This window comes from Haliotis rubra, unplaced genomic scaffold, assembly GCF_003918875.1.
Source record: "Haliotis rubra isolate DU_JTF1 unplaced genomic scaffold, ASM391887v1 Scf45, whole genome shotgun sequence".
Classification (NCBI taxonomy): Eukaryota; Metazoa; Mollusca; class Gastropoda; order Lepetellida; family Haliotidae; genus Haliotis; species Haliotis rubra.
Genome location: NW_025767135.1, coordinates 395230 through 412857, shown reverse-complemented (window position 1 = coordinate 412857; position 17628 = coordinate 395230). Strand labels below are relative to the sequence as shown.

Here is a 17628-nt window from a genome sequence, read left to right as displayed (position 1 = left end):
GTGTATTTCATGTTATATCCATCGGTTACAACCATGTTCATTATGAATATAGTTCACCGTATGTAATGTTAATCTTGGATGAGGTATTACAACATTTGCTTTGACCAACTTGATATTCCAGAGTTGAAGCTGGATGGGGAGAATGTGAGGAGTTGTGTGGCTGACACCATGAGGCACCTGCTCAGTGAGTTATCTCTCTTGGATTTGTACATTTGGCCAGATAGTGACATATATACTGATTCCAAATGATGACAGAAATAGTTAGTAAGCCCAAGCTATGGTTATGACGCAAAATAGGTAAACTTCCTGCTGGTCTACAGAGAAAGGCATTGTTCAAAATAATAGAGCTCCTGATATTTGGGCTATACTAATTGAATGTGAAAACTCTACACATACTCATTTTAACTTTACAGCCATGACATTGACCCATGTCATTCATTGTTTTTCTTAGCCTGATGTGAAAATGATGAAATTAATGCCATGTAATCTGGATATTTACTTTGCTCAGTTCATCATGTAATTGGTGTTGCCCACCTGTCTCAGTTCATCATGTAATTGATGTTACCCACCTGTCTCAGTTCATCATGTAATTGATGTTACCCACCTGTCTCAGTTCATCATGTAATTGATGTTACCCACCTGTCTCAGTTCATCACCTGTCCTGGCAGTTAATGTAATTGACCACCTGTCTCAGTTCATCATGTAATTGATGTTACCCACCTGTCTCAGTTCATCATGTAATTGATGTTACCCACCTGTCTCAGTTCATCATGTAATTGATGTTACCCACCTGTCTCAGTTCATCATGTAATTGATGTTACCCACCTGTCTCAGTTCATCATGTAATTGATGTTACCCACCTGTCTCAGTTCACCATGTAATTGATGTTACCCACCTGTCTCAGTTCATCATGTAATTGATGTTACCCACCTGTCTCAGTTCACCATGTAATTGATGTTACCCACCTGTCTCAGTTCATCATGTAATTGATGTTACCCACCTGTCTCAGTTCATCATCATGTCAGTTCATTGATGTTACCCACCTGTCTCAGTTCATCATGTAATTGATGTTACCCACCTGTCTCAGTTCATACCCACCTGTCTCAGTTCATCATGTAATTGATGTAATTAACCACCTGTCTCCAGTTCATCATGTAATTGATGTTACCCACCTGTCTCAGTTCATCATGTAATTGATGTTACCCACCTGTCTCAGTTCATCATGTAATTGATGTTACCCACCTGTCTCACCCGTCTCCAGTTCATCAGTTCATCATGTAATTGATGTTACCCACCTTGTCTCAGTTCATCATGTAATTGATGTTCCCCACCTGTCTCAGTTCATCATGTAATTGATGTTACCCACCTGTCTCAGTTCATCATGTACCCACTCCTGTCTCAGTGATGTGTTCCCCACCTGTCTCAGTTCATCATGTAAGTGATGTTCTCCCCACCTGTCTCAGTTCATCATTCGTCTCAGTTCATCATAATTGATGTTACCCACCTGTCTCAGTTCATCATGTAATTGATGTTACCCACCTGTCTCAGTTCATCATGTAATTGATGTTACCCACCTGTCTCAGTTCATCATGTAGTGTAATTGATGTTACCCACCTGTCTCAGTTCATCATGTAATTGATGTTACCCACCTGTCTCAGTTCATCATGTAATTGATGTTACCCACCTGTCTCAGTTCACCATGTAATTGATGTTACCCACCTGTCTCAGTTCATCATGTAATTGATGTTACCCACCTGTCTCAGTTCACCATGTAATTGATGTTACCCACCTGTCTCAGTTCATCATGTAATTGATGTTACCCACCTGTCTCAGTTCATCATGTAATTGATGTTACCCACCTGTCTCAGTTCATCATGTAATTGATGTTACCCACCTGTCTCAGTTCATCATGTAATTGATGTTACCCACCTATCTCAGTTCATCATGTAATTGATGTTACCCACCTGTCTTCTGCCAGGTTACATGCATGCTAGCTGTGAGGACGACACAAAGGGCTTCGTGAAAGTGATGCGGGTAAGTACATGTGCACATAGAAGACAATTCCATATCCACTGTTCTGGTATCTTCGGAATGAAAATGGTTGTGGCAAAGGATTTATAAATAGAAGCTGCATGTTAAATTCCTGTTTAGCCACATTTTTTAAAACTTTTAGACGGACATTATTTTGGGAAGGAAAACATCTTGTCTTTGTGGTGTTGCCTTGTCAATAGATTAGTGGCTGTGTCTAACTCTACATTTCTGATTGTAGATTTTCGAGACTGTGCTGTTTTTCTATGGCACTCAGAAGAATGACTTTGATGGTCGGTGGAAGAGTTTCCATATTGTGAAGGCAGCTTTGGAGGATAAGGTATGGAAACTGATATGTGTGTCACCAGACAGTGATCTATTTACTGTCGATATGTTCTTTGGTTACTTGATACAAAAGGACATTGTTGGCTATGTTTTGTCAGCGTTATTGTGTTTAACATTGTGTGTATGTTTGCAGCTACGAGGCAAGAAGCGTCACATCCGAGCACTGCTTGTAGACAGAGTCCAGTTACAACATGAGGTAAGGTATATTTTCATAACAGATTTAATGTGTCTGATATGAGGTGAGGAAGAAAAACAGTTATTTTCTCTAGCAGTGACTTGATGAATTTGTAATTGCTGTTTTCACATCGAACCTTTGCAACTTTGTGCTCTGAATGAGACGATCCAAATTATTGAAGTGTCATTTTATCTCTGCCATTTTGTCACAGTGTAGAATAAGTTTGCAGATGATCACCAACCACTCTCGAGCCTTCAGATTTATAGATAACACTATGTATTGAAACAACACACTGCAGATATGATTAATAATGCTTTGTAGTCAGTAATAAAGTACACAAAACGAAGTATTGGAAAAGACATGAGTCAGTTACAATGGATGCTTGTTGAACCTGTCCATACTTGCAACATTATTTTCCAGTTGCTGATGTTGAACAGCAAGGAGAAGGTGTTCACGAGCCGCCACCAGGATATATGGAATGATCTGATGCAACTGTGTCTCAGCAGATACAGCGAGGTACAGTCTACAGCTCTTGCACTTTGTTCATTTGAACTAACAGGGAAATAGGTGCTCTGGTGATCAGAGGTGCCCACTCAGAGTTGTGTCCCTTTGCTGTTGTGATTTACTGGTTGCTGGACCACAGCTAAGATTTTGATACTGCTAATACTAATACTGTATGAACCCAAACCCCACTGCTGATGTGAGCCTGTACTTGTTTTGCTGAACTAGTTACATCTTTTATCTGTAAATCAGTCTTCAGTACCCTGATCTTTCAGCTTATTGTTACAGTGGACCATTTGTTGGTATAGTCTGTTTGCAGTGAAAACGTACCGATGAATTTCACTTTAAACAAAAAGTAAATCACTTAAAGTGAAATTAAGATTGCGAATCCTCATGATTTTACCTTGACAATTGAACATTAAAATCTCAGAATTTTATTCAACTTAGGACAAAAGTTGTTTAACAAACGATCATAGTTTCAAATCGCTATTATTGGTGTGTATTACAAGGGGGTATGCACATTAAATGAAACCCGAGAACAAGAAGGGTTGGTTTCTACAGTAGTCTAAGTTAGCAGCTCATCACACCACCCGCGCGTGCATTTTTTGTTTAAAGTGAAATTCATCGTATCGTTTTCACTGCAAACAGACTATAGGTCCAGTGAGACCACCAGACTGTCCTGTCTGACAGTCACCCACCAAAGTTGTTGTTGTACATGTATGGTGTGTAGTACGTGTTTCAGGTTAGGAAAAAGGCCCAGAACTGCCTCCTGGCTGCATTTACCAACTTCCCATATACATATCGAACTGTGATAAAGGAGATTGTCCACAATATCCGCGTGAACCAGATGTTCCAGAACATAAGTTCAAGGTAAGATAGCACAACTTTATTGGTAGTGCCATTTAACATGAAGATTGACATAATAGACAAACATTATAAATCTTGATACAATTTCAAATGGTTTTCACAACCTAATCATATGTGAAAAAGAAAGGCTAAAAAGAAACAACTTGTATTGTTGCCCTTTACCTTGCCAGGATCTGCTGACCATGGATTTGCTTAATCATGATCTTTTGTCCTTCAATACCCTTACTTAAATGTCTTCACATATGTTTGGTCCCCCCTTCCCTCCATAGTGCTGATAGTGATATAACTGCTTTGTCCTTAAACTCCACTCAGTTGTTTCCATAAGTCCCTATTATTGGAATGCATGGGTAGAGACTTGAGGTACTTTCCTCAGTTAATTGAGCCAAGGTGCACATTTGACCATGGCTATGAATTCCACTCCTCAGGGTAGTCTTTACACCATCCTAGGTAACGGGAAGAAAAGCCTAGCAACAAAGAGAAACTGGGAGATATTGTCCCAGATTTGGCCAGCCCTTGTCCAAGCACAGCACTCAGAGAAACCTTCGATCCTAAAGGCTATTGATGATATTGTAACAAAGGTGGTGAAATGTCTGGAGACAGTAGCCATTAATGTTGAGGTAAGAAGTCATGCAGATCATCTTTTAGCTCACCTGACTGAATATTCGGTGAGCTTATGTCATGGCCTGTTAGCCCATCATCTTTCATTGGTCATAAATATCTCTTCTTAGATACCACTGAACCCATGAAGCTGAAACTTCTCATACATGTTCCCACCAATGACAGATCCTGAGGTTGTGGGGTAGTTTAGTGGTTAAAACATTCGCTCGTCACGCCGAATACCCAGGTTTGATTCCCCACATGGGTACAATGTGTGAAGCCCATTTCTGGTGTCCCCCGCAGTGATATTGCTGGAATATTGCTAAAAGCGGCGTACAACCCAACTTACTCACTGAGGTTGTAGAAGAGGTGTGATTCAAATTTTTATAATGAATGAAGTAGCAGCCATTTTGAAAATCTATATATTGCCATTACTCAGACATTTTCATTTAACATGTCATACAATTTGTCATACAACTGTCTTCGTTCTTTGTCTGTGTGTGTGTTTGGAAACTGTTGACTGCATACCCAAACTGAGCTTAAGCCATGTGCCACTAAATGGTGAACCGTCCGGTCCCTCCAGGTATGATTGTGTTATGTGTCAATGATCATTTATTGAATTATTCTTCAAATTATTTCTTCTACAGTAAAGTATATAACAGTACATTTAGATAAAGGTCCAGTTCAGATCATATGCTAATTTGATGTAAACTGGGTTTTCAGACACCTCTCAAGTGTATAGACCGAGGTCGCGACCTGTTGCAGACGTCATTGCCAGCACCGACGTGTGACCCTGCATCAGATGTGGAACTGCAGAAGAGTGCTCAGAAAGAAGCTGATCAAAATCAAACAAATGACAGGTCAGTCTAAAGATGATGTCAGCAACTGATTACTCTGCTCTTGAGGCATTAAACAAGAAACAACAGTCACTGCATTAGTGACATTAAATCTCTTCAGTTTATCAGCAAAGACAAGGGATTCATTTCACTGATGGATTAGGCTTTCATACGTCAACTATAGTATTATAAAAAAAGAATGGGTGGTCCGAAACTTCTTTTGAGTCGTATTTGTCCAACATGTTTACAATGACGTAAACTTCAGATGTTTTGAAAAATATATTCCCCTGGCCTTCAAGCAAACAATGCTGTCTTTGAAACACATGTTATAAAATGTATTAGTTACAACATTCGTGATGGTAACATGGCCCTATGGGATGATGCCGAGGTTACAAGCCATCTGTAAACATGAACACGTATGTATTTCTTTTCAGGGATTATGTGAAGCTGATTACAACACTAGCAGCCCAGGTAGAGAGTGGAAAACTGTAAGTATTACAGGAATGTCAGTATTTCTTTAAGATTCAAAAACTAAGACATGGAGGAAGCACATTTTCTCATGTACCAGTTGGGTCCAAATAAGCCAGCACATAGTGATATGTAATGCCTGTCAATATGTAATGCTTGTCAATGCTTGTCAATATATAATGCTTGTATTCACAGGACGTGGAAGTTCAGCCAGATCAGTATGGAGCTGATGGCAATACTACTGCGACACGACCGAGAAGCCCCACCTGAAGTTGTGGCCTGCTTCGTCAAGCATCTCTGCCACGACGCTCTCTACATCCGCAAGGTGAGACAAGTCTTTCATCGTTTGTGAAAACTGGAACTTCTCTTATATGTAATAATTATTTTTATAGAGACATTTCAGTGACAAATTATATGTGATGTCTATACCGGGACCTGATTTTCAGTTGGCAATGTCGGCGGTGTCAGCAGTGTTGAAACAACAGAAGCGGAAACACCCCAAGGTCCCCGTTGATCCCTACAAGCGATCAGGGTGTGCTCCGCAACCTCAGGCTAGCAGCTGTGTCCCTGGGGACCGTCCAGACAATATATGGCACCAGTACGATCTCGCCGACCTCCCAGTCACCAGGGAGAAGTGGGACAAGGCAGAGTTTGTGGACAAGACACACTGGGGATACTACTCTTGGCCAAAGTAAGTTACTGTTGATCATGCTTTTATAGGTCACAGAAGTAGTGTTTGATCTTAATCTTGAGCACAAGTACCATATTCAGAGTAATAAGATGCCTGGGTGCTTTGAAAAAAGACAAAGGGGGTGCTTATTTTATCCAACATCAATCTGATGAAAGTATTTTTATTATATTTACAAACCATATCCCCCTTCTGTGCTGTATAGTATTGTAGTTGCAGTTCATTTTGTGTCATGAAGTCACTGGTCACTTGGAATGTGCTTATTAACAATTAAAACGAAACTAACACAACTATATATTGTTACACAAATTACAGAAAAATCATGTATAATCCATAGCATTGTTTATATTGAAGACATCATTCTAAATCCTCAAAATCACTTATTCTACATCAGTAATCAACAGATTCTCGTGACTTTGCCTTGCACCTTTGATCTTTGAAAAACGTGAAGGGTTGCTTATGAAGACTTTCAGATTGGTAGTGATGTTGGTCAAGGCCCACTTATTCCAGCTGTCCCTAATATGTCATATTTGGTATTGCATTTGATCGAAATATTGATGCATTGCAAGTGGCTATAGTTCCTGGACCCCATTAAACAAAGCGGTCTTAGACCAACTGGATGTTGACTCCTATGGTGTAACATAGGCTTTTGATAGTTGTATCTCTGAGTGGGGCGCGCTGGGGTAGCTTAGTGGTTAAGGCATTCGCTCGTCACGCTTAAGACCCGGGTTCGATTCCCCACATGGGTACAATGTGTTAAGCCCATTTCTGGTGTCCCCCACCGTGATATTGCTGGAATATTGCTGAAAGCAGCGTAAAACCAAACTCACTCACTCACTCACTGTATCTCTGAGATCACTTGGCAGTCTAAGCCAAAATGTCCACTGGCCCAAAGGTGACTCATAGCATCATTTACAGTACATTTTAATGTTATCATTTGAGGATATCCTGAGGAAGACATATGATGACCCGTTCATGTATTGCTACAGTCCTGAGATGTTTACCCCCTCTCAGCCTCCTTTCCTTATCTAATAACTCTATGCCTTGCCTGCATCAGTATAAAGATTCCCTATATGCCTGAGTTATTGTTGTCTATATTATTCACTCATTCTGTTTATGTATCTAAACAGGAAACTGTGTGTGATGTTATATTGTTTTCCTCCAGGGAAATGTTTGTGTATGCTCCATACGACAAGCAGCCCAAACCAGAGCTGCCCCGGTCTGAGATGAATGAGGCAGCTCAGTGTATATATGACAGCTTCTGTAGTGAGGAATTTGTAGAGAAACTCGTCTCATTCTTGTCCTTGGAGGAACTGAAGGGTAGAGACAAGTTCCGCACAAAATATCTAGTCCTATTTAAGGTGAGTGTGTTATCACCATTACAGATTCTGTTGGCCAGTTGAATTAGTCGTTATTTTCCCAGCACTTGGGCACAGTGACGACATTACAGCTCTGACATAGGATAATTTGTATGTCACCTGGCAGGACCTTGTTTGTAAATGGACACTCTTGTTCTGAAATCATAGCAGACCCACATTTGTGCATTGGAACGATACTTCCTGGTTTGTTTACTTTAGAGTGATCAATGTATGAACTTACTGTTGCAAATTTGGTTTACCTATATATTCGTTATGAGTAAGACAAATAGGATTTAAGGTTCATTAACAAATTCCCATGGGTAGGAGTCGCCCAGCCTTACTAGCAACCCGATATGTACTGTTCAAACTTACATCACTTAGGCAACATGGATGTGTGAGTCTTAGTTTAATCCTGATCGTGTTTCTTGGTTTACCAGCACCATGACTGTGACATCTCCCACCTGCATCACTTCTAGCTTTGCTCCAATGTCAAGTTGGGGTGGTGGGGTAGCCTAATGGTTAAAGCGTTGGCTCGACACGTCGACGACCCGGGTTCGAATCCCCACATGGGCACAATGTGTCAAGCCCATTTCTGGTGTCCCCCGCCGTGATATTGCTGGAATATTGCTAAAAGCGGCGTATGAAACCAAACTCAGTCAGTCAGTCAGCCTATGTCAAGTTCTCATGTTTTTATTGCAAAATGTACATATACATTGACCAAGTTAGGGGCGGTTGGATAGCCTAGTGGTTGAAGCGTTTGCTTGTCACACCAAAGACCCAGGTTTGATGCCCCATATGGGTACAATGTGAAGACCATTTCTGGTGTCCCCTGGCGTGATATTGCTGGAATATTGCTTAAAGTGGTGTAAAACTCACTCACTCACTCATTCAGACCACTTTGGTTGTTTGGTCTCCTGCTTATTGCACTTTTAGCAATACAGTGTAGTTTTTGACTGAAGATGTTATGCTTTCCCAAAACCTCTACTCAAAAATGGTGGATGTCTTGCAAGAAAATATCTTAATTGAAATACTGGTTAAGGCTTCCATAAATCAAACTCGCTCACCTCTCATTAATATTAAAGGTCAGAGAAAACTACAAAAATTATTTTCTGTCAGCTTGAATTCTTACTTTCCTTTCTTTAAGGGTTTATTCCGTAACTATGGGGACGTGTTCCTGCCAAACTTCCAGCCTCACATTGAGCGTCTGATGGGAGACTTGAGCCATGACAAGCATGACAGCAGTCAGCGCTGTGCAATGGAGATTCTAGCCGGCATTATCAGGGGAAGCAAACACTGGGCATTTGACAAGGTGAAGGACACGCGAGTCCAGTTTATTACCCTGCTTTCAAATAGTGCCAGAATTCATTCAGTTTTTTTTTATGCAAGATTCCATGAACCCAATAGATATGTTGTGAACAGTTAAACAGAAGAAATTAAGTTGTAAATCAAAATGCTTGTTTGATTCAAAGATTGCTATTTTGATAATTTCTTGATATATTCTATTTTCAGGGAAAGTTACTAAAATCTACATCTGACTTCTTGTTTCAGTTTTTATATATTTTGATTCATGCATATTGATTAAAACATGACAATAAGCTTGTCTGGGTTAAATCTACAGACTGGGATGTAACCCCTTGTAACAAAATTGGTAATGATAATGGTGTGTGTAGTTTTTTGAAGACACTAACTGTTTGTGATTTGTTTTCAGGTGGAGAGGTTATGGAAATGGGCATGTCCTCTGCTAGCTACCTCACTAAGCAACATTACCATAGAAACAGTTGATGATTGGGGATCATTCTACACAAGTCTTTCAGTTAGTTCATATTTTAATGTTGATCCATGTGAAGATCACAAGTGTTAACTGTGAAGATTGTGTAGATACAATACAGCACCAGAATGTTTGGTGGTGTCAACATTTGGTGTCTCATGTCTGTTACATGGTCGGAACTTTGTGTTTGTATATTATCAGGCTGTTATTTGAGTCGACCATTGGCTTTTGATATTTCCTAACTGTAATATGGCTCAAGTATTTTTATCCCCTGCAATGCATTTTGCGGGGGTATTAAAATGGACACAGTCCGTCCGTCTGTCCGTGTACATTTGCCTTTTCCGGAGCAGAACTTTAAAACCGTTCAATATTTCTTCACCAACTTGGCACATAGATAGATCTGGTGGTGTACTGGTGCCTTTTGGTAGTTTTGGATTTCTGAATAAAATATTGTTTGCATTTCCATAGCAACAAGTTTGACTTCGACTGAAATTGGTGGTAGTGCTCTTTTCCTTAGCAAAACTTTAAACCTACAATATTTCTTAACCAAATTTGGCACATGGATAGGTTTAGTGGTGAACTGATGCCTTTTGGTAGTTTTGGATTTCTGAATAAAATATCCTTTGTGTTTTCATGGCAACAAGTTTGGCTTCAACTAATTTTGGTGCTGACTATGTTGAAGATAGAATTCATATACTCACCATAATATCATAGTGATGTAAACTAAATAGAAATATTTTCAGTAAGTAAATATAACTACTTTATACAATGCGGGGTATGTTTTCCAGGAGAGCCGTGACCCAAGGAAGTTACACTGGTTGTTGACGATGTTGATGGAGAACCCCCTTAGGGGAGAAGGTGGAGCTTTCGGAGATGCTAGGTAGGTTTCATGTGTAACTAGGATAATATGGGTTAGGCTTGTGATAAGCTTTTGAAGTGAATAATCCTAAACACGCTTACAGTTGTGCCACCCAATCTGATTATAGAAATAGTCTTCAACAACCCATGCTTGCCATAAGGACAACTTAAGGGATCGGGGATTGGACTTGCTGACTTTGTTGATATTCATCACTGTGTCCCAATTGTGTCCATCGAGGACCTGTTTATATTTACAATTGTTCATGCTATCAACCACAGGTCATCCTGACCTACCCATGGTTGAGTGCAGGCTGTCTAATAGCCATGTCACTGCTGTTTATTTGCTCATTAAGAACTTATTCTTCTCTAAGGTGCCCGTAAGGTCTAATAGAAGTGAAACGGTTTTCTACTCCTGTATGAGTAGCGAAGAATGTCGATGATGTAATTCCAGACACTGGACAATTTTATGGACAGCAAACACAGTTTCACTGCTGTAGTTGATTTGAAATGTTCAGTTCAGTAACCAGTGAAGATCTGGGTTCAGCAACCCATGCTTGTTGTAAGAGGTGACTAGCGGGATTGGTGGTCAGGCTCACTGACTTGAGTGGCACATGTCATGGTATACCAAGTGCATAGATCGATGCTCACACTGTCCAGACTGAAATATGTACAGATCGCAACTATATGGCTGAAATATAGCTGAGTGCAGCATTAAACAACAAACAACAGTTCAGTAAGTCATGTGATTTGTTCTCTTGCCAGTCGGCTGTATGCAGTGCAGAATGCCCTCATTGACCAGGAGTGGCGTGTCCCTCAGTTGCTGCATCACCTCCTTGAGTACCTCAAACCTTATCTTGCTCATCCCTACAAGAATGTGCGTGACAGGATAGGCAGGTATGGTGGCTGACCGTTAACTTCTTATTGCTATGGTTAGAATTATTATTTGATTGTTTCCTTTTAAACTTTGCATATTAAGATAAATTAACAAAGAAATGTATTTGGAAATGACAGGTCATTTTTTTTTTTTCACTTTGTGACAAATTTGGACTTTATTCCTTTATGAAAATTTGTTAACAAATTCAGTGGGATGAGAAACAAACTTATTATTATCATTATGATTTGTGATATTTTGAAAATGTCGGATAGTAATGTCCACTGCCTCTGGTACAGCATGAACTGACTGACTGACTTGTTTCCAGTGTGTTAAGCAATGTGTTCCTGTATGACTACAAGATCTGCCCCCAGTCCAGTGTGAGGTCACCTCACCGCCACACATTCCTGGAGGAAATCCTGCCACAGCTACAGCAGCTCAAGGACATTGTGCCAGAACAGACCTCAAACAATGGGCCTAGTATGTTATTTATTTATTTATTTCTTTCTTTCTTTTCCCGTGAAGATCCGGGTTAGAATTGATCTTCAGTAACCCATGCTTGTCGTAAGAGGCGATTAACGGGATCAGGTGGTCAGGCTCGCTGGCTTTGTTGACACGTCATTGTATCCCAATTGCGCAGGTTGATGCTCATGCTGTTGATCACTGGATTGCCTTGTCCAGACTCGATTATTTACAGACCGCCGCCATATAGCTGGAATATTGCTGAGTGCTAAATCTTCACTCACTCATTTTCTTGCTTTCTTTTGTTTGTTTTGGGTTTGGGTTTTTTCAGCCAAGTCCGACCACCTGATCCTGTTGCTGCTAACTAGTTCTCACTCGGATCTTCCTGAGGTGGCTTGTACTTAGTATATATTGGAGTCTTAATCACATGACCCATGATATACAATATCTATCACCAGTCTAGCTCAACCACCATTTTTCTCTACTCAGACTCGGCTATTTCACACACATGCACTGTTATTTGGAGTTAAATACCACTTCACCAAGAGGTTGTAATGTTAAAACTATTTTGTGTTGTAGAAGTGGAAAACTCAGCCTCTGCTGTAGTGGCGTCCTCAAGCGTCACGAAACCCGAGCCCATGGAGGTGGAGGATAACGGAACTGAAGATGATGAGCGGAAGAAGGCGATACGTCTCTGTAAAACAGGTGAGATGTGCTACTTATCGGGCATGGATCTGAGTAGCCTCAGTTACCTACTTAGCTGTCCCTGATTTCTGTATATTTGGCGCCAAAGAGCTTTTTCACGTCAAATGTCTGTGATCCAGACTGAATAGTAAGTTTTCATTATAATATTTCACATTTTATGAAACGAGACAAAGAGATTCTTCTTCATAGAGATCGTCCTTGGGGTACATATTATGCATTTTCCACGCTGAAAATGTCCTGTAACAGTTGTATCAATGTTTTTTGAATAAAAAGATTGTACAATAAATAAACTTTTTTATTTATTATACGGCCCCCACCTCGTGGAGTTACCTCCCGTTGAGCATGCGCACCAACTGGGTAAGCACCTAGGCCCGTATCATCATTCCTTCTGCTGTCACTCACATGTGAAGACGTGTTCGATGTGCCGTGCAGCGCTGTTTTCTCCTAAAGAAATTGAAAGAGATATGTCTGAGACACCACCTGTATGTATGGTCTTTATTTTTATGTCCTTGCGGACCTGTAAAGCCTTGGGTCGGTTGTTTCATAATTGTGACTTTGTATTAATTATTTTACTAACTTTCCCGTGGTTTTACGCACATATTGCTCTGCCATGGCGGGAAGTTTAGCGTGCCACGTGGTTGTAATATTGCGTATTGAACCAACTATTTCTTCCCGTGGTAGCCTTCACGTATTTTTCAATGTTTTCTACGTGTATGTTAGCTGCTGGTCCGCTGTTAGCTACATGCTTGTGTGTTTGCTTTCAGGCGTTTTCCTCCTGTACGGTCTGTGGGCAGAGTATCCCACGGGCCGACAGACACGATAAGTGTATCTTCTGTCTGGAGAAGACGGACCATGTTGCCGAAACTTGTGAAATTTGCATGGGGTTTCCCCGGGCCCAGAAGAGGAGGGCGGATTTCCTCTTTACAGAGAAATGCGTGGGCGGAGGGAACTTACCCAGGTCCCCGTCTAAGGCTAAAAGCAGCTCTAAGGGCAGAAAATCCCATAGCCAGTCCCCTTCTCCCGCTACTAGTAGCGGTTTTGATATGACTTTAATCACACAGATGTTTCAGCAGCACGCAGACTCGATGAGGTCCCTCGTTCATGAGGCGGTTGGAGGACTCGGCAGGAGTTCCTCACCCACTCTGGCGTGGGGCGGAGAGTCTGGGGAATTGGGATCGCCGAGCCGGCTCGATCTCTCGACCTGAGGCGTCTGTAGATCCGTTGCCTCTGGCCGGGTCCGGCGCCTTCGGCTGCCCCGGAGGGGGAGGCTTCGCTCCCAGTCCCCCTCTCGGAGTAGGCGCAGGGACCGTTGATGATTCCTGGGGTTCCGATCCCTCCCGCCCCATGAGAGCGGAGGCACCAGTTCTGCCTGGTCTGCCTCCAGCGTCTCGGGACCGGGGTCCGTGCATGACTGCAGGCACTGACGCGGGGCGCTCTGTCTGCTCCTCCCTCTCTGCTGTACCTAGTGCTAGGCCGCCCACCGGGCCGGGGTTCGGGTCCTCTTCGCGAGGAGACCCAGCCTCAGACTCGGGCTCGGGCGCCGAGTCTATGGATACTGGGGAGGTCGAGGAGCAGGAGGGTGCCTTCCGTTTTTCTTCGGCTCTGCAGGAGGTCCGGCAACGCATTGCCAAGTATCTACCCCAGGCCACGGTGCCTGCCAGCTGCTCGGACTCGGCTGAGTTCCGCCTGCCAGGCGAGGCGTTTGCCCCTAGGCAGCCTATGCAGACGCTGCTCTGTATTCTTCCGTCGTTGGTCCAGGACGTGGTGGATCCCCTCCTGTCTGGGTCTCGCCTCCGTTTCGACTTGCCAGAGCTTGTCCGGAGGTACCAGCTTAGGGAGGACTCCCTGTTCGCGGTTCCGATAGTGGATGAGTGCGTGTTCACTTCGGTCGCCTTGTGGGGAGGCTCGGCTTCCTCTGGAGCAGCTCCGGCTGCTCGGCAAGGTCGGTTGACACCACCGTTTGCCCTCGCGGGCGCCCCCCTGCGGCATGCGCGTGCCGTACCCTCACGAGGAGAGGTTTTCGGGCGCTATGCAGCAGGTCAGGGTTAATGGTCCATGAGGCCTACCTCTCCTCGATACAGAGGTCGGCCCTGGAGGCGGAGGGGCATGCTTCTCCGCATGTCGTGCTACTCCGTCAGTTGTCCGAAGTTCAGGCCCACCTCGCGCGCGACTCCTTGCGGTCCGCTGCGTCGACGGTGATGTGCGCAGTCATGGGGATGCGCAAGCTGTGGCTGTCGACGCCTCGGTACTCGGCAGCGACACAGCAGACCTTGCTGGCCCTCCCCTTCCGTCTGGGAGCGACCCTCTTTCCGGGGGCGCAGCAGGTCATACGGGAGGCTGCCGCTGCAGCTACCTCCTTCAAGGACTCTAAGGCCTTGTTAGAGCAACCGCGGGCTTCTCGGCCCCGCACACCCGTTCCACCTTCCTCCGCCGGGTGCAGCCTACACCGAGTCCCTAGCTGGCTGGCCGGCGCAGCTTGGCAGGGTAGGCGGAGGAACAGGTCCGCCAAGGGTAAGGGCAAAGAGCAGTCCTCTTCGACTAGCTCCCAGCATTTCGTGGGCGCGGGACGTCTGCCCCGACCTCCCGTTAACCCATCAGGCTGTAGACCCAGCCATGTGTCACTCCCAGTCAGCTCCGCTACTCGGGACCACACACGCGCTCTTACCCCACATCCCAGTGGGAGGCCGCCTCTCTCTATTCCTACCGGAGTGGGAGAAGGCTACAAACAACACTTGGGTGCTGTCCACCATAATTCTTTTTTATATATTCCTCCTTGGGGTACTTATAAGCATTTAAATGTCCATTTAAAATCCCTACGACAGTTGTAACAATATTTTGAATAAAATATTTACAAAACAAAAACTACGTTTTGTCTTGTGAGACCACCCTTACAGGGCCCTCTGGCCCCCTACAGCCAAGAGCAGGTAACTCCAGACCGTAACCTCGTACCTCACTTTCCATGCTGTCGTTGTACCGACAAGACGTGGGTCCATACCAGAAGGTTTTTCCTTGCGACTATAGAGAAATGAGTGTTTCAGAAACTGCAACTGTATGTATGGTTCTCTTTTTTCCCTGCATGGGCGAAGTGGAGGTTTTTTCTGAATTTTTTCATTCATAAATTCTCGTTGTAACTTGGTACCTGTCGCGGTCGGCTCGCTAGTGCGTGTCAAGATGGCGGACAGGTCCCTTCGCTAGCCTTCCTGTTCATTGGTTTCCCATGTGGTTTTTCAATGTTACAGGTGGTTTTAGTGATTTTTTATTTGTATCTTTGTCACGTGTAGAGTATGTCAACTGCTCGCATTTTCTATATTAAGCTAAAAACCGTGAATTGTTGGTTATGCTGCAGTGTGTACTAGGTCAACTGCATGCCACGTTGTCGCATTAGTTGTGTAAGCCCATGCGTCTGTTTACATGTATTTGTATGTGGGTATAGGGTAGATTGCTGCACAGGTTTTACTTGTTGCAGTTTAAACCCTGTACTTCCTGCCTTGCTGCAATCCCGTAAAGGGATTCCCACGAGGTCTGCCTCGCTGTTTAGTGCAGAAGGAACATGAGGAAGAGGGGTGCGCGGCATGTGCCATGTTCTCGCCCAAACCATTCGGTCGGTGGGCGCATAGACACGCTGTTTTACAGCAACCTGCTTCGGGTGAGGGGTGATCTCTGGGCAGGATCCCCGTCCAAGCGCTCCCATAGTAGGAAAAAGGGGTCCACGGGGCCGCTTCCCCGCTTGAGCCGGCTCCCAAGAAAGCTAAGGCTACCAAAGGCGGCCACACGACTCATGCCCCTTCGGGCGTCTCCTCCTGCTTCCATCTCTGTACCGCCACCCCTCTTGATTCAGCACCTGTGCAAAATGTTCCTGTTGATTCCTTAACCATTTTTTCCAGGAGCAGATGTCGACAGTCAAGTCCCTGATTGATACGGGCGTTAGCAGGGTTCGTAAGGAGCTCAGCGCCCGGTCGTCGGGGCGGAGCTGACACATCTGGGGGTTAGCTGCGCCCGAGCTCGGCTCGGAGAACGCGGCCCCGGCGGCTTGATCCTGGCCCGGCGTGGCGATAGCATGCCCTCGGCGTCTGCTGACGACCTGGCTTTACGCCCGGGGCTGTCACAGGTGCCTGGTGCCGGCGAGACAGGGTTGCCCCCTGTCATCGCCTGGTGTCCCGACTGGTGGTCGCCAGGCGCCGACCAGTTCGGGAATACCTCGGCGCCTGGCAGCCAGTCTGGGCTGCCCGGAAGCCTGTTGCGGCAGGTTCTCTCGGGCTACTCGGCGACCTGGTGCGGGTTCCTCCGGCAGGGTGATGTTTTTCCCTGGCTCCTCTGGACCTTATTACTTTGTCTGGTCCTGCCTCTGGCGTCTCCTCGGCGTTCTCTCTCAGTCTGAGATGATGACGGCCGAGGATTCTGCCGAGGTCGATATGGAGGAGGAGGAAGGGACGGAGGAACCGGAGGCGGGAGTACCGTACTCCTTTGCCTCGTCCCTGCGGCAGGTTCGGGATAAGATCGCCGAAGTCCTGCCGCAGGTGGCTGTTCCCGATCCGGCAACCCGACCCAGCGGAGTTTCGCTGCCCCGGGAGGCGTTCGCGACCTAACCCGGTCGCAGAGGCTGCGCCTGCGCATTCTACCATCACTGGTCAGTGAAGTGGTGAATCCGGCTCCTTGCTGGTACTTCGCTTCGCGCTTTGATTTGCCTGGCGTGGGCAGGCGGTACCAGTTAGGTGAGGAGACGCTCTTCGAACCACCAGTGGTGGACGAGTGCGTATTTGCCTCGGTTACATTAGGAGGGTCGTCTTCGTCTTCCCTGGCCTCGGCCAGGCAGGGCAGGCGCCTCCCCCCTTTTCCGGCTAGTACATCACTACCGCTGAAGTCTGCCTACCGGTCATTTGAAGAATGTTACCGGTGCGCGGCTCAGCAGCTTAAAGTGGCCGTCCATTCAGCCTACCTGTCTGCATTGCAGGGACAGCTGGTGGCCCATAGCGCTGGCGGTGCCGATTCATCGGAGTCGGTGCTCGTCGCAGCGGCAACTAACGGATGTACACTCACATCTGGCTCGGGACAGCATTAGGTGCTGTGCCAGCCAGATGATGGGTGCAGTCATGGGCTTGCG

At 44.9% G+C, this 17628-nt stretch overlaps 1 protein-coding gene across 1 annotated transcript in view; it reads left to right on the top strand.

Annotated features, from left to right (window-relative positions):
* LOC124289790 (proteasome activator complex subunit 4-like) overlaps window positions 1-17628 on the top strand; it is a 63292-nt gene that overhangs the window by 29939 nt on the left and 15725 nt on the right. The window contains 19 exon segments of the mRNA XM_046726456.1: window positions 122-184; window positions 1979-2034; window positions 2270-2368; window positions 2507-2569; window positions 2969-3064; window positions 3792-3884; window positions 3887-3919; window positions 4342-4533; window positions 5237-5373; window positions 5784-5837; window positions 6013-6142; window positions 6264-6508; window positions 7671-7866; window positions 9008-9172; window positions 9572-9676; window positions 10420-10511; window positions 11252-11383; window positions 11689-11840; window positions 12402-12527. Of these exon segments, the coding sequence (XP_046582412.1) occupies window positions 122-184; window positions 1979-2034; window positions 2270-2368; window positions 2507-2569; window positions 2969-3064; window positions 3792-3884; window positions 3887-3919; window positions 4342-4533; window positions 5237-5373; window positions 5784-5837; window positions 6013-6142; window positions 6264-6508; window positions 7671-7866; window positions 9008-9172; window positions 9572-9676; window positions 10420-10511; window positions 11252-11383; window positions 11689-11840; window positions 12402-12527 (2229 nt within the window).